This window comes from Rhizomucor pusillus, assembly GCF_041956525.1.
Source record: "Rhizomucor pusillus strain CBS 183.67 unplaced genomic scaffold VTP01scaffold_5, whole genome shotgun sequence".
In the NCBI taxonomy this organism is placed as follows: Eukaryota; Fungi; Mucoromycota; class Mucoromycetes; order Mucorales; family Lichtheimiaceae; genus Rhizomucor; species Rhizomucor pusillus.
This window is the reverse complement of record NW_027192147.1, coordinates 142,828-163,449: the sequence shown is the minus strand read 5'-3', so window position 1 is coordinate 163,449 and position 20,622 is coordinate 142,828. Positions and strand designations below refer to the sequence as shown.

Genomic DNA, 20,622 nt, shown 5'->3' with positions numbered 1-20,622 from the left:
CAAACCCTCCAACATTATGATCAGTGCATATACCACCAACCACTCACACGTACAATCCCTTACGCTCTCCTCTCTTATGTAGTCAGAAGTTTCTCTTGTCGTCATTTACATTTTTTGTCTTTGCTGTCTTCACCTTTTTTCTTCATTTTTGATCCTTTGTAAAGTATATTGTCTCTTCTCTTTTTATAACTTGTCCTTTCTCTGATTTCATCCCTTCGTTTGCACCTAGTTACTATATATTATTTTTCGCTCTCCTCCTCCCTCTTCTCTCCCTTTCCTTCCCATCTCGTTCGCTCGTAGACCCTTCCAGTACGAGCGGAGACTTTATATGCTCTGAGCATCCAATTACTACCAAAGTTCGAATCATTTTACTCTGTATGCTCGCTCCACCGCAATCTCGAAGCGCCATCTGTATCTGTTAAATAGCACACATATAGTAGTCCTTTTGTATATTGTAGCGTCTTTTTTTTTATTAATGCCTCTTGACAAACGCAGTTACTGGATTGCCATGCAATGAAACATTGTTTCTTGCACTCTGTCGGTGTCGTGCATGTTTAGGTTACACCTTAGTGACATATCCGATCATATGGAAGGGAAAGAAAGAAAGTCACTGTCGGCTCGGCATCGAGCTGAGTGTGTTTAGGGCGATGTCTCTCTTGAGAAACGACACTATAATTTTATTATGGTTAAAATAAAAAGTATGGGAAATTTGGGGGAAATTTCACTGGGGTGTTGGTGCAGCCAAAGGAGAAATTGGACAAACGGATTAAGAAAACCATATAGCAGTAGACCGTAACGTAACAAAAAATAAAGTAAAATGAGAAACCTTGTGACATTGTACGCTTCCTCGACAGAGGTGCGCAGTTACGACATGGGTTGCGGCGCAGCGTGCTTGTTGTTTGCTGGGAGCGCGCTCATCCGGATCACTCTGCGCATCATATTTTTGACATGGTGATGCTGCTGCTGCTGCTGTTTGATAGGCTTTCGTTGTTGGTCAGCCGACACAGCATCCTCGTCTTCCTCACGCAAAGTCTCATCGTTGCTGAACTGGCTTTCCAAAGCTGCCTGTGAACGATGTTTGCGGAGATTAAGCTTCATGTTGGAAAGCGAGTGGTTTATCTTCTTCAAATGAGAGACATTCGTTTGCTTGCCAGTTTTGTCGGATATGTCATACGTTATGGTGCACAGGGATGCGAATTCCGAGAACGCGTGACTGACCTGGGCCTCGACTACGTTGTTCTTTCGGAAAAGGTACGAGCTTGCAAAGGGATCAACGGGAATCGGCAACTTTGGTTTGCTGGCCTCAGATACGATGCGATAGATAAGTGGTGATGCGATCGGATCGTATTGATCGAGCTGCGTGGTAAAGATGGGAATCCATGGCTCTTGGGGTTCCACTTGCTCTGGTTCGTAGTCGTCGTCGAGCATTGCGCGGATACCCACAGTGTTGGCGACCCAGTCGCTGCTTGATGTTCGAATCTTGCGAATATGACGATCATATGATTTCGCCTTGGCCCGTGCTGCCTCGGTCTTGGACATCGGTCGAAGCTCGTAATAGGCACTCTCGTTGCAGAGATCAATACTGCTAAACTTTAATTTCTGCTGTTGCTGCTGTTGCTGCTTTGGACTTTGGACGAATCCCGAGTCTGGTCTGCTGACCGAGTGACGCTTGTGCTGCGAATGCAGCCGTTTCGAGTGCTCGATTATCATCCGTGTCAGGAAATGATTTGCCTTTTCTGCAATGATCGGGTCGCAATCCGTTGGGCCAAGTGTAACCTTGCCCATCGCTTCGCCTAGGTGGTAAGCATCCATCAAATTCTTCTCCTTGTGCTGCATTAGCTCCACCAAAAAGTCGAGAATCTCAATTAGAAGCTCCTCCTTTTTGCGTGAAAGGAATCGTGAAAGATTCGATAATGTACATGCTGCGCTGGAGTCAGCCAATTGTATATCGATAAAATGTAACATTCAGTCCCTTACTCTCGTAATTTATAATTCTCCACACTGTCTTTGGGACGATGCGCTCCTGGCTGCACCAAAGGGTATCTTGCATTAAGGTTGCGACAGAGTGGATGCTAACATGTCTCAGGTCTTCTGGCCCACAGCTTTGCTCTCTAAATACTTTGAGAAACAAAACGCTGCTCGGCGCTGTATAGAAAATAGCATTGCGCTGGGTCAGATTATTAAACTTACTGGAAATTAACGGTTAGTGGGAACAAAATGACTGACCTGACTTTCGAAGTATTTTGCGCTCTTGCATCCCTATTGTTCATCCTTAGAATATACTCGCAAAAAGCATAGGAAATTTTTTCCCTAATCTCTTACCTCTACGTCGGATTTCATCCATACATAAACGGGTCACTTGAGCCGCAAAATCAAATGAGTAAAGCATTGTTGTCCGGTTGCTGTACTTAAAAGGAACGAATGGCTATCTGTCTATCTATCAAGTTGACTGCTTTCCATGATGGCTAAGGTTCAAACTATATAAGCTTACCAATAAATTATGTACAGGTAGGCCTTAAAAAATATCGGTAGCTGAAGAAAAAGAAAAGAAGAGTAAAGTTGATCAAGAACAAGTTATGCTCCGCTTGTGAATATACGCACCCCTTCACAACTAGGAGTGGATCACGGATGACATTGCCTCAAACGACGCTCACTCTCGAGTTCAAGTATCCATTTCTACCTTTTGTTCAAATGTTTACAGCTCGATAGGAAACCAAGCGATCCAAGTTGTTGAAAGTAACAAGACGAGCGCACATGCACTCACCGAGCACTAACCTGACCTTCGATTAGTGGATAACCAAATAAGCCTGGGGAACACAGATACTAAATGTACCTTTTCGTATCCCACACTTGCAGCGCAGCTTTCTTTGTGTATATGCGAGTGTGTGTACATCTCTGAGCTCATTCAAAAAAGAAGGAGGGGAAATATCAGGGATACAGCGCTCCCGCTTCTAAGGAGAAGGAGTTGCCTAGAGTAGGTGAGGGAAAAGAGTGGTCCCCGACTTTGCTGCACATTGTTGAAAAACCATCGTAGTATCATTGCACGCTGAGCGTAGGATTCTGGAGCTTATATTGGTTTATGCTTGCATATGCATACGCCGATCCAATGGTGAAAACCATTTTTGGGACAATCTTCTTTTTTGGCGGCCCTGAGCAAGCAAAAGACGCTCTAGTTGGCAGTGAAATCAATGTGTGCTAGCATTTAAACATCATTGTTGCAAAATTACTCTATTCGTCTAAATTTTGGTAGAATAGTATTACACTTGCAACCTGCATGCGACAACTCCTTGTACTATATTTCAGGTCAGCAAGCCGTGTTTCTAGGAAAGCCTGAATCGAAAAAGTCATGATAGCAACCAGCTATTGCTGACATCCCAGTTAACTAGCTACAAAGGAATAAAGAGCTGACTACGCTTCTAAGCATAAAACTTGGCAAGTTGGTTGATGCGCTTCTCAAGCTGAATATGCTGTAAGACGAGTACTGTATCATTTATTGGAATTAGCTTGTCATAAATAAAAAGTATGGAGCGGAAAACACTACTGCCACGAATCGCCAAGATAACGTATACAACCTGTCAAAAGAGTTCAATTCACCCTCACTGCCCGCTGGCTAAAGATGTGACTGGCAAGTGGGGGAAGCATAGCGGCAAACAATTCCAGCGCCATATCGCTCCCAGAGTGCTGTTGTCTTGCACGCAATGGATCAACCCGTCAATTCCAGCGATCCTCAACCTTCAGAACAAAATGCCGGTGACCCAGGCTATACAGAAAACGCAGAGAAGAGCGAGCAGCAACCTGAATCTTCAGGATCTGTAATGGCACAAGATGCTCCAGATGCCCCAAGTGACTCTACGCCAGATGCCGTGCCAAACGAGGAACCAGCCCATGAATTGGTGGCACAAAGCGAGCAACAAAGTCCTGATTACACAGAAGATACGAGTATGGAAGATACTATGCAAGAAGATGAAGGAAACCAGGAAGGTGAAACTGATGGGGTGAATGCGGTTGGCGCGGACGCCTCCTCGGAGCAACAGCAGCAGCAAGAACAGCAGCAGCAACCACCAGCAGTGCAGGAGACTGTAAACACGACTGCAACGAATAACGAGCCTGAAGAAAGGATTCAGCCTGCCAACATGGAGATTCAACAAGAACCTGCTCAACCGTCCAACCCCAATCCATCCTCTTTCTTCAATACCCCAGCCTCGTGGCAAATTCCTCCCAGCGCTCTTCAACAACGACCCGAAAATGAAGCAGTGAACGACAATACTTTGAACAAAGCAAACATTAGACGAGAGAAATTAGAGCAGCGTATTGCGAATGACGAGTACGACATTGCAGCGTGGAATAGTCTCATTAATGAGATCCAGCAAACAGGTGATTTGACAGCAACGAGAGATATATACGAACGGTTCTTGAAGATCTTCCCAACATCTGTAAGTAATCAATCTACTATTTCTTCTGTCAATGAATGTCTTCGATTGGCGGACAAACCATGCGGGCCTGAACCTCCCCCACTGTCAGAACACTGCATTGCAGGTAAGGCACCATCTGCTGCAAGCGTAAGTATACGGACTATGGGTCTTCTGCAGCCAAGACGGAGAGCGGGCTCATTATGTAGAAAACATTACTTGAACACGAAATCCGGGACGCAAATTCGAATAAATGCGTCATGCACATTTGTCAAGGTATTCTATACTTTTCATCATCTTCTTTCTTGCCGATTACTGTTACTGTGTTTCCCTTCCTCTTCCTCTCTCTGTGCCACTTCAAGATCTGCCGCCTGCTTGCGCGGAGCAACGCTGCAATGATTGATACTCGTGGGTTGTCTGACTTGACATTTTCCTCCTGTCACGTGGCCAATATCTTTTATCTTTCTCTATTTCTCTCCCCGTTTATCTCGCTAACTGGCTCAGTCCACTATGTTGTCTTCATTTCTAGGTGTGTCCTCAGTCATCATCGTCGTTTAAGCGGAAGGAAAAAAGGAGAAAAGGAAAAGAGTGTTCTGCGCGCGGGATGGTTGTCCTTTTGCATGGTTCGCAGCTCTTCGATGTCATCCATTGATGGAAGAAATCATATGATTTACACTGTTGCATGGAAGCTGACTACAATGCGTTTCTTTGTCGTTATTTATTATGTCTCATATAGCCGAAACACTGGCTAGCTTACCTCGAGTTGGAACTTTCCTACTCCAATTTCAACGAAGTCGAAGCTCTGTTTACCCGATGTCTAAAGACAGTTCTTTCGGTCGACCTTTGGAAATTTTATTTGGGGTACATTCGTCGGATCAACCAAGGCGATAGCGGAACATCTGCTGCTCCAGAAGCAAGAGCGATCATTGAAAAAGCATATGAATATGTGCTGAACAATGTTGGTATCGACAAGGATGCTGGACCTATCTGGGCGGATTATATTTACTTTATGTCTACTGCTGAGGTAAAAAAGCGTTTTTCCTTTCTTTTGGCATTTCCACGAATATGACATTGGTAATGACTTTCTTCTTCTTTTGTCCTTTTATATTTAAGACAACAAACACCTGGGAAGAGCAACGAAAGATGGATAGTATGCGCAGGGCATATCAAAAGGCTGTCACGATACCGCTTAACAACATTGAACACCTATGGAAAGAGTATGATCAATGGGAAAACAATCTTAACCGATTGACAGTAAGTTTATTTCGCAGAGCATGCAATCCAGCGTCAGTAAAAATTGACCAAAACTGTAAAGGCCAAAAAGTTCCTTGGAGAGAAATCCTCAGCATATATGACAGCACGAGCCGCCCTGCGAGAGATGAAATCATATTTAGATAACATCAATCGCCTTGCCGTCCCAAAGCCGCCACAGTGGACTGACAAGGAAGTAGAGCAGGTATGTAAATAAATTCTAAGTGTTGATCTGGATACCCGCTCACATTGCTCCCTACTTCACAGTTGAATCTTTGGAAGCAATACATTCAATGGGAGAAGAAGAACCCATTGCAGCTGGAAGACGAGAACCTATTGAATGAAAGAGTCTCATACGCTTACCAGCAAGCCTTTTTGGCCTTGAGGATGTACCCGGAAATCTGGTACGACTATGCCAACTATTACATAGAACAAGGAAAGCAAGACAGGGCCCTTGCTGTGCTAAAACAGAGTCTCGAAGTCCTGCCGAGCAGGTAAGGAGTAAAGGGAGAAACGTCCAGCTTGGGAGGGATAAACTGATCCATGATATTTTACATAGTCTTTTGTTGACTTTTGCATACACTGAGCTTTGCGAGACTCAGCGACAACTCGATGATGCACGCCAGGCGTTCGACTCACTTTTGGAGCATCTTGAAAAGAATATCGAGAAGCATACTGCGACAGCTCAAGCCGAAATCGAGAAGATCCAAAAAGAGGCAGACGAAGAACGAGCAAACATGAATCTGAGCGACGATATTGACGGCGAAGTCAGAGAGCAGCTCCGTGCCCGCGATAGACAGATAAAGAAAGAACAAGACGAGGTGGAAAATAAGATGAAGGAGAAAATCGACGCTCTCTCGCGAGCCTGCTCTCTTGTATGGATTTGCTACATGCGTTTTGCTCGTCGCACGGAGGTCGGTTTGTTTTACATGAATGTCCACTGTTACTTTACTGATAGCCATAATCACCAGGGTATTAAAGCTGCTCGTGCATTGTTTTCAAGAGCGCGCAAGGCAACGAACCGCACATACCATGTATTTATTGCATCCGGTAAGACTACACATCACATTGTGAAAGGAATCGAGGAGTCGCTAAACAGAGTGATGGTGAAATAGCATTAATGGAATATCACAACAGCAAAGATTCGACAGTCGCAGGCAAGATTTTTGGACTTGGATTGAAGCTGTTTGCAGACGACGCTGCTTATGTGTCCCATTATCTTGATTTCCTCATGCAAATGAACGACGACAACAGTAAGTGTATTTGGAGATACCCCGGATCTCCGGAGATATTCAATCTAGGGAATGATTTTGCTTTCAGATACTCGTGCGTTGTTTGAGCGAACGCTTGCGACTATGCCGGCATCGAAAGCAGCACCTATTTGGGACAAGTTTCTGGACTATGAAAACAAGTACGGCGACCTTGCCAGTATCCAAAGTGTTGAAAAGCGACGAAGTGAAATGCTGCCGGGTATGGATTCATTGATCTTGTGATAAGAAAGAACTGTCCCTGACGATTTCCACTGCAATTTTTAGAAACTGCAGCTTCGTCGTTCTTGCAGCGGTACAGTTATTTGGATATCGACGCTATTAAGGATCTAGAATTAGGAGGACAAGGTCTGTATGCCCTATTATATGCTTTGGTGCTGGGAGAGATATCTTACCCACTCTGCTACGTGTAGGCTCTGATAGAGTTGTCGTCGTTCCTACTGCCACGGCCGCGGTGGCTACGGCCGCACCGCCTCCCACACAGAAGAAAAGCAAGGACGCTACCAAACGACCGCTGCTGGAACCAGTCGATGTTGACAAGTATCCACGGCCTGATTTGAGCCAGTGGCAAACTTTCAAGCCTTCTGAGCTACGACGGCCACCACCTGTACCTGTCTCTGGACCACCACCTCCGCCAGTAGCGCCCAAGGACATGGATGTGGATGTGGCACCAGGCTCAGGTCGTCCAGCGACCGCACCCGAGCCGCCAGTTGAGATGCGTCCGCCTCCAGCAGCTATGCAGCCCGTTGGCCGACCAACCAACGCACCTCCACCAGGCGCCCTACCACCCTTACCAGAACCTGTTGCATATTTTGTTTCCAATCTACCGCCTGCAAATACCTTCAACGGTATGTTTATTTTTGATTTTTTACAAGGTTGCTGTAAGTCTAAAACTGAATCTCTTCTTCTTGCTTCTTTGCATAGGCCCGATAATCAAGGCTGGAGAGCTTGTGGATTTGTTACGAAATGTAATTATACCACTGCCTCCTCAAGGTGCTCCCCCCCCACATGGTCGTATGCCTCCTCAGCCTATGCCACCGCCACCTGGTAGACGGGATATGCCCGGCAACCGAGGTGGATATAGCGGATCGCCTGCGCGCGGTCGAGTTGGAGGTGGTGCCGGTGGTGCTCCCGGCGGCGGCGGAGGTTTCAAAGGACGGGTAAGACTACACTACCAGTGTTAAGAGCATGAAAACATTTATTGACGCTTGATGTCTTGTAGACTGGCGCCGGAGGAGGTGGAGGACCTCATCGAGCTGGAGGTAAACAAGGTACGAAGCGACGAGGATATGACTACGATGATGATTACCAGCAACCAAAGGGCAAAAAGAGGTAAGCATCATCATCATCAAAAGTCCAAACTGTTATTTACGCGACATTCGCATCTTTGCTAGGTTTGGACCTTAATCGATCTGCAATAGCTCTGTGGATAGAAGCTTCACGATCTCTTTTACTGTCCTGCCTCATTAAAAATGTATAATAATTGTTTTATCTCTGATAAAAATGATGGGATTGGATTATCGTCATTCGTAAACATCAATTCTTGCAAGTTCCCCTGGTCGCTCAACTGTAGCAACTCCTACGCCTGTATACTCGCTCATCACCGTTGCAGCGTAAATGTGATAACATAATCCAGGAAAATAGTCTAATCTACGAAATCTGGCAATCAATAGATAACAGACTGGACTAACCGCACAGCTTGCAAATTCGATGTCAAAGCTTCAAAAATCATAAGGATTTATTTGCAAGATAGAACTAATTTATTATAAAAGGTTTAAGCCCAAAGAATGACAGTAAATGATTAAAGAGGATCTAGACCATTACTACTTACCTAAAATTCAGTATCCTAGCGGCAGTATTTGGTCCCTGAGCCTGCTGTAAAAATGACGCACCGAAGGAAAAAAAATGTTTCAGCTCCATTTACCATGAAACATGTATCCCTGGAAAATCATGAATCTTTATAAATGGATATTCTTGATTCCTCGACATCAATTAGCTTTCTGGGAACCGTGTTCTCCAATGGACATTACCTTATTAGGAGTTTAGCGGGATCTGCATTCCATTGTTCCGCAACGACAGTTCTGCATAAACGCCGCAGAACATGCTCAGACCAACATCGAAATGTGAACGATCAGGTGTGAGCCATACAGGGCAGCAAAAGCAAAAAGGTGTTTATAGCTTTTGAGGGAAAAACACACATATCGCGCAAGTATCAGAGCAGGTCAGACTAGTCAGTAGCAGTAGTACATATGCATGATTACAGAGTTAACATGCACCCCTTGAGAAATGACACACATTTGCTAAATGGCATGAGGCGAAAATCGTCATTTATTTCTGGAGCAGACCGCGTTCTGCTCGCCTGCTCCTCTTTCGCTCCATGCTCTGGTGTTCTCGCACAGTCAAAGTGCAGATCGCAGGCACACATGTTAACCAAGGTAAATTCCACTCACAAAGGACTAGTCCCAAAGATTTTGACACTGATTTCAATACCAACATTTCAAATTGCATTTGCGTCTTTGGGTTACCTGTGCCTGCCCAGGTCCCTCTGGGTGTAAGGCCACGGCGTGCTGTTGTCTTCTGTCCTCTTTCATCCTGTGCTCTCTGTCCAGTTGTCCTCTCAAGAGCAGCAAGCTCCGGTGTTGTCAAAGGTACGTCAAAGCAGCAATACTGGCTGCCTTGAACTGGCAGCCCGTAGGTATGATCACCGCAAACTCAAATGGATCTGATGTCCCTATGCCCCTGCCCACGGCCACATCCTGCAATCTCTGGAACCCCACGTCAATGGAAAATGTTTTTCCTACACATCACAAGTTTGATCCACATCAAGACGATTTGCACACACACATCACGATTTTGGAAGCATACAGCACTTTTCATACACATCCGCATTTTTGACGACCACATCATTGCATTCATCATACATCATCTTTCGCATCTGCGCAACAGACCAAGTTTTCCATATCACTTACGACTCTACACTGTGCCATAATTTTGACCACAAAAAGCAAAAAGAAAAAGAAAAAAGAAAAGAAAACAAAAAAGAGAAGGACTCCAACGCTATTCATACACGCGGGGCTTCCATGGGTTCCAAGATCGGTCACAGCAAGACGTAGATCACGGTGAAGTCTGAAATGCGCGGTGCCCTACTGGCGATCGCCCACCGGCTGTCGGTTCAAGCGGCTACACCTTGCATGACAGGCCTGACAGGCAGTACAGACGATACATTTCTGAAGCAAAAGTTATGTCGATGTTGACTTCCTCCGCAGGGCCGCCTGAGCATATCGGTAACTAAGATAAGTAAGTATCAACTACTACCCGCTCAGTGACTTGACATACTAAATCTATTACTTTAGAGCGACCAGATTGCCTCGCGCCAAAGCTGGAAAGTCCCAATGGCCTCCGGGCTGTTGGGCGCCTCCACAAAAAGTTGGCCTTTGGCAGTTGTCGTGGCCAGCTTCGGCACACAAGTCATTGGCTGTATCTTCCTGTGAAAGGTGGGGATTGGCAAGGATGAATATAGATTCATTAAAGACGAAAATGCACCCACGCTGCTTTCAGCTTATTGTCCTCGTCCGATCCAAACGTGGGGGGGGGGATGAAAAACCCTGTATAGGCAACAGGGAAAAATGTAGAGGAAAGAGGTATGGTACAAGCGGAGAGAAAAAGGGCAAATAGGGTGGGGGAGGTGAAATCAAAGCTGTGGATTATGGTATGTAGGGCAAGTATCCATAATGCTATGAGCTTGTGGCGGAGGACAGGAGAGGTGGGGAGGTGCGCGGGTTCAACCGCATAATGAACTTTTTGCCGTGGTCTTCGGGTGGTGGCCGTGCAGCAGGGTCTTCTCGGCGGACACAGAGCCGATCAACTTCCTCGAGAATTTGGTACAGTATTGGCCATGTGTACGTCCAATACTGCCGGAGGACTGGCAAATGTCGCCTCCTCGCGGTGGTCTCTGGATATATCGTTGACTATGTACGTTTGAATGTCAACGTGAACTAAACGACAGTTTAGCTATGGAAAATGAGAGAATAGAACGAATAAAACATTGATATCGATGTAATGATAAATATCCTGTCTATGGCCTTCGTAAACTTTTGTTTGACTTCATAATTATTTACGCTTGCGTAGTCTAGAAGAGACTTCGCTTCTTGCATTGCTTGAATGGTCACCACAATTCTATCATGTCCGCCTTAATATTCTTCACCGGGAAAGGTGCCTACCTTTTTGACATTGCGCTCCCCCGAAGTCCCCCCATTAATGATTCATTGCTTGGAAATCGCGGGAGGAGACGGAATGAGGCGGTGTGACAAAGATTTCAAGATAAAGTGGCCTTAATGACAGATTTGCTTATGTAAATTCGGAACCGAACCAGTGAGATTGTTAGAAAAGAGCGGTATATTTTATACCTATATACAGACATAGAATCAAAAAAATAAATAAAAAGTAACAGAGATGAGATGCAAATGAATGAATGAATGAGTGATTGAATGCTTGGGTAGATAGATGAAAAATGAATGAAAGAATGAAGGAATGAATGGATGAGTGATACTTGTAAGCCTAAATGATTGAATTGATATCAAAAGTTTAAGCAGTTTCCGCAGTAGCAGGAGTCGGGTAAATAGGGACAGCTGGCAACTGGGCCAAGGTTTCAAAGTATGAAGGAGGAGTTTCATTGACGTTGTACGCCGGCGGCGTTGGCATATCGCCCTCCCACACGTGTTCGCGGGAAGTGACCAAGATTGGAATCTCGAGTGAGCATAGCGACAAGTGAGTCATTGGTTTCGGCGACGATGCGCTGATAGAGGATCGACGAGACGAAGCACGGGAAGAAGCGGCACTTTCTGCGCGAGAAGTTGCCTTGCTGTCATCGTTGTGATGTTTACGGCACATAGAGAAGAAGGACGAAATAGAGGAAGAAGATGAGGATCGTACAAGCGGAGGTGGGCTGCTGGGACGCGATGCTGGAGGCGTCGGCAGCTGTGCCAGGGCATCGTGAAGTTTTTGGATATCCAGAGCATCTTCCTGTTTTGTTTCCACCATTATGTTGACAACGATGGCGTGCGATACACGAAGTAGACGTGATTCAGTGTCGGCGTTCACACGTGGGCACAACCGAAAAATGGCATTGTAGTTGTGTTCCAAGTGCGGATTATATTCGGAACCTTGCGACGGATAAAATGTACTCCATCCAAGTGGAAACAGATCTTCAGTTTTTCTACAGAAAGGTTAAAGCCCTCAGTACATTGTCTTGTGTATTAAACTGTGAGAAAAAAAAACTTACCCGCAGGCCTGACATGTCAAAGATCTCTCACCGGTAGTTCGGTACTGGACGGTTTCACGAAGCGCACACGTTACCGAACGCACAGATTGGAATTCAGGTCGACCCAGCAACACGCTGAGATCAAGTCGGACAAGACCGCCTTCGCGATAAGCCATCGCTGGCGCAGTAGCGCTATATTTGATCTGTTCAGCCTTGTTTTCGCCGTGTACGGTATCGGTGATATCGGAAAGCGAGGTAAGATCGCTCATGACTGATCGTCTCAAGATGATATCTCGGGTGGCATGCACGTCGCTCGAGAACAGTGATGGGCGATACAAGTTGGCAAAGAGTCTGTATCGGATGCTGCCGTACTTGCCTTTGAAGCTGGCAGGCAGAGTCGAGGGAAGGTCGAATTCGAAGTCGAATACATGTTCGCCAGCAGGCAATGTGTGAATGCGGCCATCGTCGTCTTCTTCGATAAAGTCAATGGTCTTGGAATATATCATACGGATTTCATTGAATTCCGGTGAAGACATCGAAATGGGCCCGTGGCCGCGAAGGCTCACTTTGCTTCTGCCCTCGAAACGGATCATAAGTCGTCTCAGTTTGACAGGTCGCTGTGCATGTACATGGCATGTGCCTTTCAGGACACATCCCTCGGCCTCGTCGTCGGCGAATCCACGCATGATACCGGTAAAGTAAGGATCAATGCGTAGTTCAATGTACACGTCGTCCTTGCTGTGAGTGCTCTTTGGCATATGCAACGTTGTTGATTGAAGACGGGAAAAAATAACGGAAAAAGTGCTAGTGATTTGGTAAGCAGCGATCTGCGATTCTTTATATACTCTGCAGGACTAAAAAAAAATGGTATTAAAATTCCGCTCGGATCATGTCGGTTCAAGCAATGGCTTCTGCCGAAAGGGAAAATATTTTATCGTAGTCGTAAAAAATCAACGTTAAAATAGACCCCCCTTTTTTTAACTATCTCAGCTTTCTTTCCATCACTCGAGAGACTTGCTCGATAACATCCGCCTTGGGACCTTTTGCTGTAACGCCATGCCCCTGCAGCCATGTTTTCATTTGCCCAACCGTACACTGTAATCGATTAGATAAGAACCAACACTGAATCGCCAAGCGGCCAAACATACCCTGTTTAATGTGCCATCGCGATAACATTCTTCCACCGACTTGTCTTGTCTCGAACGTTTAGAGTGTCCACCATCGCCACTGTCGGACTGTTCGTGTTGCATGATAACAACATGTCAGTTATCTGCTAATCTTGTGTTACCCGAAAAGGGTCCTGTTGTTCTTACTGTGCGCTTATATCCTGACTGTGTCACCGCTTCTTCCTCGGGTGATGGTAAAATCTCCTTTAGAGCTTGTATAGTATGGCCTAGGCGCTGTCGTAGCTGTATTAATTTTTGAAAAAAAATTCACGTCAGCTATACCACTTACATCCTTTATCTGTTTATTTCTCGGCATCGTCTTGTCTTCGACAGGTGGCGGCTCTTCGGTCTGGTCCAGGGCCAGCGATTGCAACGTCGCATAATGCAGTTGCAGCGCTGCAGGAATACACCAAAACATTCTTGTTTAAGTCGTACTTGCAGATATGTGTGTCATTTGATCACTCACATGGATTTTCATACGCTGCTGGTTTGTAGCCACTCTTGATGGTGATCGACCTTATCATGTTTTCGAAAATATTAACTTGCTCGGGTGTTGCTGCATGGCACGTGTTAGCTCGTCTGGAGGAAAAAGGCAACAATTCCTGCACACGTTACCTTTCGGCGTAGATAATATTGGTATCTTGCGATAATCATCAGCGTATGGAATCGGAATGAGATGGAAACCAGGCGGACGTTCTTGCGCGCCGTTGTGATCGACAACTTCTGGCTGTAACACCGCATACACGCACTAAGTTATCACTTGCTAACTTTATGCAAGAGCCGAGAACGTTACCTGCGGATAGATTGCGACTATCTGAGGAAGTGCATTAGTTCTCCGTATGAATGCGCCGTAACCAATTCGGTCTTTCTGCAACATCGCCGTTAGGAGAGCAGAAAATGTACGAGTGCTGCCTTCGAAATTCTACAATATCCTAATCAATTTACCATTATTCATTAATAGCAATCACTGGAAACTTACAGATTCGTCGGGGTAAATGAAGTAAGCATGGTCCAGATTGTAGTAGGGCTTCAAGCTTGAGCGATCTCGGACTCCCAATAACGTAAGGCCTTGAGAGAGTGATTTTTTTAGAAACTACCTATGATAGCTAATAATAATCACGATATCTTACCAGGTTCGCCGACTGTCTGCAATTTCTTGATTTCTTCAGTGGTAAACACCACCTGTTCTCCTCCGAATGTCCATGCCCGATGGATATCTGTTGGCAACAGCATTTCTCCTGATTCCTATGACAATACAAGTCAATGTTGGCATTCATCATAAATACACAATGGCAAGCTGCTTGCACTTACTGCATCCTTTGTTATGACTTCCACTTTGACCTCTTCAACTTGTTGTCCAGAAGTAGTGACGTATTTGTACTGGCCCTTTTTCTGCTCAGTGATAAGGTTGTATCTTTAGAAGCAGCCATTAGCTAAAAATGACATCCTCCACAGTTATGTTTACATGTAAAACATTTACCCTCGGATACCTATTTCAATATCATCCGCAATCCGCATCGTTATCCTGAAAGCCGACCTTTTCTTTTGTTCCTTTCGTCGCACTTGCACAAGTAGCTCATCCAAATCGTTAGATTCTCCTTTGCGAGATTTGGCATCAAGATATCTATCATCGTCGTATCTGTTTTCCAAGTTGTCTTCCAGCGAAATGATTTGCTATATATATATTTAGTAAATGGTTGTTTACAAGTCAGATTTAGGTATGCGTAAACAGATTTACCTGATAGAAATGTTGATTATCAAACAAGTGATCGCCTACATTCAGCCCAAACAGTTCAATTCGGATGCCGGTTTCCCAAAGATCCTGGAGGAGAGAAAGATAAATGTCTCATTGCTACCATCAACGCATCTGGAACCATTTCCTGAACACACCTTGGCACGCTGCAAAGCAGTGTTGCGGAGGCCTTGATTCTTAGCGTGAGGATTGTCCTCGTTGGTAATAAGGAAGATTCTTCGAGTTCCTTTAGCTGAAATTGTGGCAAAAAGATCTGTGCATGTCCAGAATACGTTGCCGAATGGGAATTCGTCGTTTGTGCTTCCAAATTCTTCACGCGGATCCGATGTACCATCTTTTGAAATCGGGATAGAGTCGTCAATAATAAATATGCACCAGAGACGATCGCAAGGTGATCACCTACTGGATCCGAAGCTCTGTGCTTGCTTGATCTTTTGAGTGTCAGGTACGTCGATATCTTGCAAGACATAAATGTTATCGTGATTCGCAACATTTTTCTTTTTAGTCTATGTGGGGTATTATAAGCTTCGCTGCTGCGCATGGAAACGTTTTATTTTCTTCACTTACTGTGCCGTACAGCAGCACACCCACTTGATCGCTGGCGCTGCTAAACACTTTATTCAAGAGCACTGAAGCCACGCAGTCAAAGGCAACCCTGACTGGGATTTTGCCGTCTTCGTCAGGCTGGTACATTGCAGGCTGGCAATCGATCACGAACAGAATGGTGTCCTTGCTCGTGTACGATGTCTACACCGCGTATCTAGCTATATAAAGCGTGTTGTCATCACTAATGTCCGATCTACCTCTGTCTCGTCAGTCAAGGGAACATCTTCCTCGTCATCATCGTCGTAATTTATGGTGTCATAAGTCTTGGACATTTTCTTTAATTGAAAAGAAGCGCTCCAATTTGCATGAAAATTACAGCCTCTTCTATGCCGCATCACTTTCAAAGCAGAAACAGACGATTTATATATGTATATGTAAACTACTTCATTGACCAATGATTGTTGATATTGTGATATGTGTTGGATGTATACTATTTATATGTAACAGATAAAACTATGCTGTCAAAATTGTACTCACTTGTGTTAAAACAACAAAGCTGTTGGAACAAAAGAATGCCAATTGATGCATTCACAGGGCAGAGTATAGCACGATGAAAGGAATGGCTGTCTGTTGAACAAAGGGTATCCATAGAAAGCAACGAATGAATCGAGGGTATAACCGCAAAAGAGGGCACAGAGAGAGACATCCCAGCTCTTTGGGAGTGAGGTATCAATCAAGGCAAAAAATAAGAATAACAATTGTAAATGACGATGTCAGTCTGGATCGAACCAAGGATGATCGCCCGGTGTGGGTGGATTTTGCATCTGCCAAAGCAGAAGCATGACAATAACCGACACCGATGCAGCTACAAGGATAGCAACAAGACATTCCTGCAAGAATTGACACGGCTGCCTGCGTTGCAAAGGCTGCTGATGCGACTCGGGGATTGGCACTGCAATGGCGTCATACGAAGGTGGATCTTTCAAGTGAGCGAGAGCACGAGCGGCGCCGTCTGTCATGGTGGGAGTCGTTTGAAAAGGGCAGGAAAGAAAATGAAGTGAATTTTGGGGGGTTCGGTCCGCGGCGCGAATAGGAATGATGGGATACGTGTAGTCTGCCTGCCTCGTCTCTATTCAAATATCGATGGTTTTCTGCCTTTGGTTTTCTTTAATCTCTTTCCCTCTTCTTCCTCTTATTTATTTCATCTGAAATGAGGTTGTTTCTACTCGTCGCGTCAGCGCTTGTAGGGGCTGCTGCCGCTGCTTCATCTTCTGCTTCTGTTTCTGCTAGCGCTAGAGCTAGTGCTAGTGTTAGCGCAATTAAAAACAAGGCAACACCAGCTTGCGCTGCAGAAAAGCTCAAGCCTTTCCAGGTGGCCCCTGCAGACTACACACGCACACTTCAAGATCTTATCGATGAAGCCAGCCGCAGTGGGTGCGTATCTAACAATTGGGCTCCTTTCCTTATTGTATCTTGAGCTCACCATCTTCTCCTCTTGGATCCAACAGCGAGCCTGTCGTCAAATTATCAGCTGGTATGGTTATGGATACTCTATATATTTGTTTTGGAGTTGCAAACCTAACAATTACGTACATTGCAGGACAATTCAAGTTATCGACAGACCAACCGATCATCCTTAGGCCCGGCGTCTCGTTGCATGGCAACAGAGTTCAAGATGCGCCTACAATCCTTGTTGGCGGCAAAGGCAATGAAACCGCGACTATATCAGGTGAGATCAGACTACTGTTCTCAATAAACTAGCTGTTCTAATCTATATCATTGACCAGTGCCTGCGGAGAACATTGGATGGTCAATTAGCGATATTGTCTTTGACAATGTCAATATTCGAGTCGCTCCACACAACAACGGCGATGAGACAAGCGTCCTAGGAAACCTTTTTATTAACGGCGGACGTGGATCCGTCATGGCAGAATCCGGCGAGAATCTATTTATTGGTAAAAAAAAGGAGACCCTTTAGCCTACACTGAACGATGTTAGATTGCTAAAGTATATCGGACGATTCAGATGGAAACGTCTTCTTGAGAGATTTCGAGCACGCAAGCAAGGAGCAGCGTCCTTCGTACAACACTACAAGTATGGCACCAGAGATGAAGCAAGAGTAAGCACAGATACTCATCCAGATACATAGACACCGGCGTTCTTTTCCAGACGCAAAAGAGCAGTGTGATTTCCAACAATATCTTTGGGTAAGATATCGAGCAAATGGATTAATTAACAATGAAAAGTACAGACACCTAACCAAACGATTACAAACAAAATATCACATGTTCAGTATGGATCTTCGTAAAGTGGATGATGTTATCCCACACGTTGCACCGCAATTGCAAAGAGTGCTCAATAACGTAAAGTTCCTCCAAAATTGCCTGGGTAAGCAGCTGGATGATCAGCAAGGTTTCCTGGCATCAGGAGTTCAGTTGTATTCTACCAATGATATTACTATTAAGGAAAACATCATGGTATGATAATTGACGGTTGCAGATATACAAAATCTCTAACAACCGCATTGTAGAACGGCACTCTGCCTGACAATGTCCGTTTCTCACAAGATCACGCTGTAAGCATCGTCGGTGGTAACCAGACCTACATTTATCAAAACTTCTTTGCTGGTTGGGAGCTTGCTGACTTTGGTGGTGCAACCCGATTTACATCTGCTGTGAGTATTCGGAAGTCGTTCCTCAAGAAAGCAGGAGTCTAAACTAACTGCGGTTACTGCTAGGTGGATGGCTATGTGATCTCAAACTACCTCGCCCACGATGCTGTAATGATGTACGCTGCCACGCACGCTGACTTTATGCAAGTCAGCAACATGGTTGTCTACAATAACTTCTTTTACCGTTTCTTGGGCCCTAACGTGGCTCCTCCTGAGAAGGATTTGGATGGATGGCTCTACGAAGGAGTTACGTTCTTTGACTTTTACACCGCAAGACTCAATTACACTATCATGCCACCGATCTGGAACAGCAGTGTGCCTATCTCTCCGTGGGGATGGCATATCGTGATTTCCTCAAACAAGTTTGCCGCGCATGAGGACACAGACCCTAACGTTATCAGCTTGGGCAACCTGGATCCCAACGAAGCTTACATTGACAAACGAAACTGCTACGTTACAGACCCGCTCATCGACGGTGTTGACGAGGATCACGTTGTGCCTTTACTCTGGAGACAAAGTTACGAGCCAGGTGTTTACACCAGGCACGGTGGTAGAATACCAAAGAAATACGACTTTTACACCCGCGACGAGCTCATTGGAAACGTTCCTGCCCACCTCCGAAACCTTCCAATTCCTTCATTCTGGAAGGCGTTCACTCTTCGCAATGAAACTGTACCCATGATGGATCCAAGTACACCCTGCAGAGGTCAAATCGAATTATAATATAGTTGCCATTGCTAAAGAATTAAGTAATTTATACACGATTATACATAAAGCTTTTTTCTATTTTCTTTCAGCAAAACTAATATCGTCCGATTTTACAACTTTCTGAATTTGAGATACTTGCAACGTCGAACCTGAAGCAGGAACGGCTTCCAACGTGACATTACTCGTTAAACAGTCCTTGTAGTAGTATCTTAAATTAATCGGCACGGGCGAGCCTTGGCCCTCCGTTGTAAACTTGGCTAACAACCGCAAAGGTTGCTGCTGCTGCTGTTGTTGCTGTTGCAGCAATAATGCATCCATTGTCCATGTAAGTACGCATTTGCTAGGGTCCCAGGAGCCCTGCGGCGTACTCTGCACATTGGTGACAGGCACTTGATCAAATTTGGCGTATACTATCAGCTGCGACTTTGACAATTGAGGCAATATCTTGTCGTTGAATTTGTACTTTACAATCAGGAAACTCGCGCCTTCCACACATTTCCATGAAGGTGCCATATATAGAGGTAGTGCATCATTGTCGCTATCCTGGTGATACGTAAAGCATGTGACCGCAGATCGTCGCTGCTGTTGTTGCTGCTGTTGTTGCTGCTGTTGGTGGACATTGTCAAATGACTTGGGTTTTAGAGCAAACACATCTGGATGACCCTCCCAGTGTTCGACGTATTCACCGTTCGGGATGAGCGCGCCGTTGACATTGCAGACTCGTAGGAGTAATGGTTCTGTCGTGATGTTAGGTCCGTTGTAAAGAATTTTAATGTCGCCTGAAACCTGCGTCTTGCCACGATATTCAGGGGTTCTTGAAACTAATTCAGTGATAAGACTGGATATTTGTGGTTGAGATGCTTCAGGTATCGCCTGCATGTGGGATAACGCGGGACTCTGCGAAGCTGAGGAGGGTGTTGTGTAGAGACTGGTGGGTGTTGCCAAGTCGGTAGGAGCGGCGTAGTGGAAAGGATTGGTGGGCGTTGTCGAGCGAGAAGAAAAGGATGAATTTGCGTGGACAGGAATTTCATCCTTGTTACTCAAAGTGGGTGAGCCACGGTAACCTAGAACGCCAGGCTCTAGTTGCACACTTCGAATATTTCTGCAAGGGCAAGTAGAGAGGGACAAATCAATTGTTAGAATCAAAAATATGTATATCTTTGGTAGTGCTTACTCTCTTCTTCCTCGCGGGCGCCTTGCAACAGATGGTGTTCGCTGCAAATTAGACGGATAGTATTAGTCAGCTTCTGCATAGAATGCATAAATCTATGTATATAATCCTACCTCTCTTAGCAAGGATGAGACTCTTGTGAAAGTAGCATCTGCTTCGCGATCATCATCCGTTTTGACGGCTGCATCGTGGATATCGATTTTGAAGCGTTGCGAACCTTGCATACTATGTTTATTCAAAACTTAAGTATTATAACCATTTGCCGATCTTCATTGAGTGCATACCTTTCATCTGCATCGGATTCGGTAAGGGCAGTGGTAAAGAGCGATCGATTGGGTGGAGGTATTGAATATCCTTCAGCATCGACGGCAGGTGCCTGTAACGAACAGTTTTAATATCCTGCAGTTATAGCACGCATC

General features: G+C 45.2%; 10 protein-coding genes across 10 annotated transcripts in view; 5 read left to right on the top strand and 5 right to left on the bottom strand.

Moving 5' to 3' along the window:
- Positions 1-16: 16 nt before the first annotated feature.
- VTP01DRAFT_8168 (uncharacterized protein) lies at positions 17-422 on the top strand (the record flags this gene model as incomplete). Its single annotated transcript, XM_069387259.1, has 2 exons — positions 17-49; positions 165-422. 2 exons carry the CDS (start codon positions 17-19, stop codon positions 420-422), a joined length of 291 nt encoding a protein of 96 aa, XP_069241046.1.
- Positions 423-472: 50 nt separating this feature from the next.
- On the bottom strand, positions 473-2,389 carry VTP01DRAFT_8167 (uncharacterized protein; the record flags this gene model as incomplete). Its single annotated transcript, XM_069387258.1, has 6 exons — positions 473-535; positions 612-669; positions 869-1,922; positions 1,978-2,145; positions 2,227-2,259; positions 2,323-2,389. 6 exons carry the CDS (start codon positions 2,387-2,389, stop codon positions 473-475), a joined length of 1,443 nt encoding a protein of 480 aa, XP_069241045.1.
- Positions 2,390-3,698: 1,309 nt separating this feature from the next.
- VTP01DRAFT_8166 (uncharacterized protein) lies at positions 3,699-8,335 on the top strand (the record flags this gene model as incomplete). Its single annotated transcript, XM_069387257.1, has 14 exons — positions 3,699-4,433; positions 5,146-5,433; positions 5,523-5,663; positions 5,725-5,865; positions 5,928-6,154; positions 6,220-6,574; positions 6,632-6,710; positions 6,776-6,913; positions 6,981-7,130; positions 7,196-7,276; positions 7,342-7,776; positions 7,853-8,088; positions 8,151-8,260; positions 8,323-8,335. The coding sequence occupies 14 exons, from the start codon at positions 3,699-3,701 to the stop codon at positions 8,333-8,335; spliced, it is 3,129 nt and encodes a 1,042-aa protein (XP_069241044.1).
- A 970-nt stretch (positions 8,336-9,305) lies between these two features.
- VTP01DRAFT_8165 (uncharacterized protein) lies at positions 9,306-9,608 on the top strand (the record flags this gene model as incomplete). Its single annotated transcript, XM_069387256.1, has 1 exon — positions 9,306-9,608. One exon carries the CDS (start codon positions 9,306-9,308, stop codon positions 9,606-9,608), a length of 303 nt encoding a protein of 100 aa, XP_069241043.1.
- Positions 9,609-10,720: 1,112 nt separating this feature from the next.
- Positions 10,721-10,927, top strand: VTP01DRAFT_8164 (uncharacterized protein; the record flags this gene model as incomplete). The annotated part of the gene is made up of 1 exon (XM_069387255.1): positions 10,721-10,927. The coding sequence occupies one exon, from the start codon at positions 10,721-10,723 to the stop codon at positions 10,925-10,927; it is 207 nt and encodes a 68-aa protein (XP_069241042.1).
- A 585-nt stretch (positions 10,928-11,512) lies between these two features.
- On the bottom strand, positions 11,513-12,946 carry VTP01DRAFT_8163 (uncharacterized protein; the record flags this gene model as incomplete). Its single annotated transcript, XM_069387254.1, has 2 exons — positions 11,513-12,143; positions 12,210-12,946. 2 exons carry the CDS (start codon positions 12,944-12,946, stop codon positions 11,513-11,515), a joined length of 1,368 nt encoding a protein of 455 aa, XP_069241041.1.
- Positions 12,947-13,169: 223 nt separating this feature from the next.
- Positions 13,170-15,985, bottom strand: VTP01DRAFT_8162 (uncharacterized protein; the record flags this gene model as incomplete). The annotated part of the gene is made up of 16 exons (XM_069387253.1): positions 13,170-13,283; positions 13,337-13,423; positions 13,502-13,588; positions 13,644-13,750; positions 13,821-13,910; positions 13,970-14,081; positions 14,148-14,276; positions 14,334-14,422; positions 14,485-14,599; positions 14,666-14,768; positions 14,835-15,028; positions 15,093-15,176; positions 15,245-15,441; positions 15,511-15,613; positions 15,675-15,854; positions 15,911-15,985. The coding sequence occupies 16 exons, from the start codon at positions 15,983-15,985 to the stop codon at positions 13,170-13,172; spliced, it is 1,866 nt and encodes a 621-aa protein (XP_069241040.1).
- A 441-nt stretch (positions 15,986-16,426) lies between these two features.
- On the bottom strand, positions 16,427-16,672 carry VTP01DRAFT_8161 (uncharacterized protein; the record flags this gene model as incomplete). Its single annotated transcript, XM_069387252.1, has 1 exon — positions 16,427-16,672. One exon carries the CDS (start codon positions 16,670-16,672, stop codon positions 16,427-16,429), a length of 246 nt encoding a protein of 81 aa, XP_069241039.1.
- A 191-nt stretch (positions 16,673-16,863) lies between these two features.
- Positions 16,864-19,047, top strand: VTP01DRAFT_8160 (uncharacterized protein; the record flags this gene model as incomplete). The annotated part of the gene is made up of 9 exons (XM_069387251.1): positions 16,864-17,087; positions 17,132-17,187; positions 17,254-17,382; positions 17,441-17,608; positions 17,679-17,747; positions 17,803-17,860; positions 17,905-18,130; positions 18,184-18,327; positions 18,391-19,047. The coding sequence occupies 9 exons, from the start codon at positions 16,864-16,866 to the stop codon at positions 19,045-19,047; spliced, it is 1,731 nt and encodes a 576-aa protein (XP_069241038.1).
- A 60-nt stretch (positions 19,048-19,107) lies between these two features.
- Positions 19,108-20,622, bottom strand: part of VTP01DRAFT_8159 (uncharacterized protein) — a gene marked incomplete at both ends in the record, with an annotated part of 3,439 nt that continues 1,924 nt past the window's right edge. Inside the window, 4 exons of the mRNA XM_069387249.1 lie at positions 19,108-20,134; positions 20,207-20,247; positions 20,317-20,428; positions 20,488-20,579. Of these exons, the coding sequence (XP_069241037.1) occupies positions 19,108-20,134; positions 20,207-20,247; positions 20,317-20,428; positions 20,488-20,579 (1,272 nt within the window). The remainder of the gene's footprint in view (positions 20,135-20,206; positions 20,248-20,316; positions 20,429-20,487; positions 20,580-20,622) is intronic.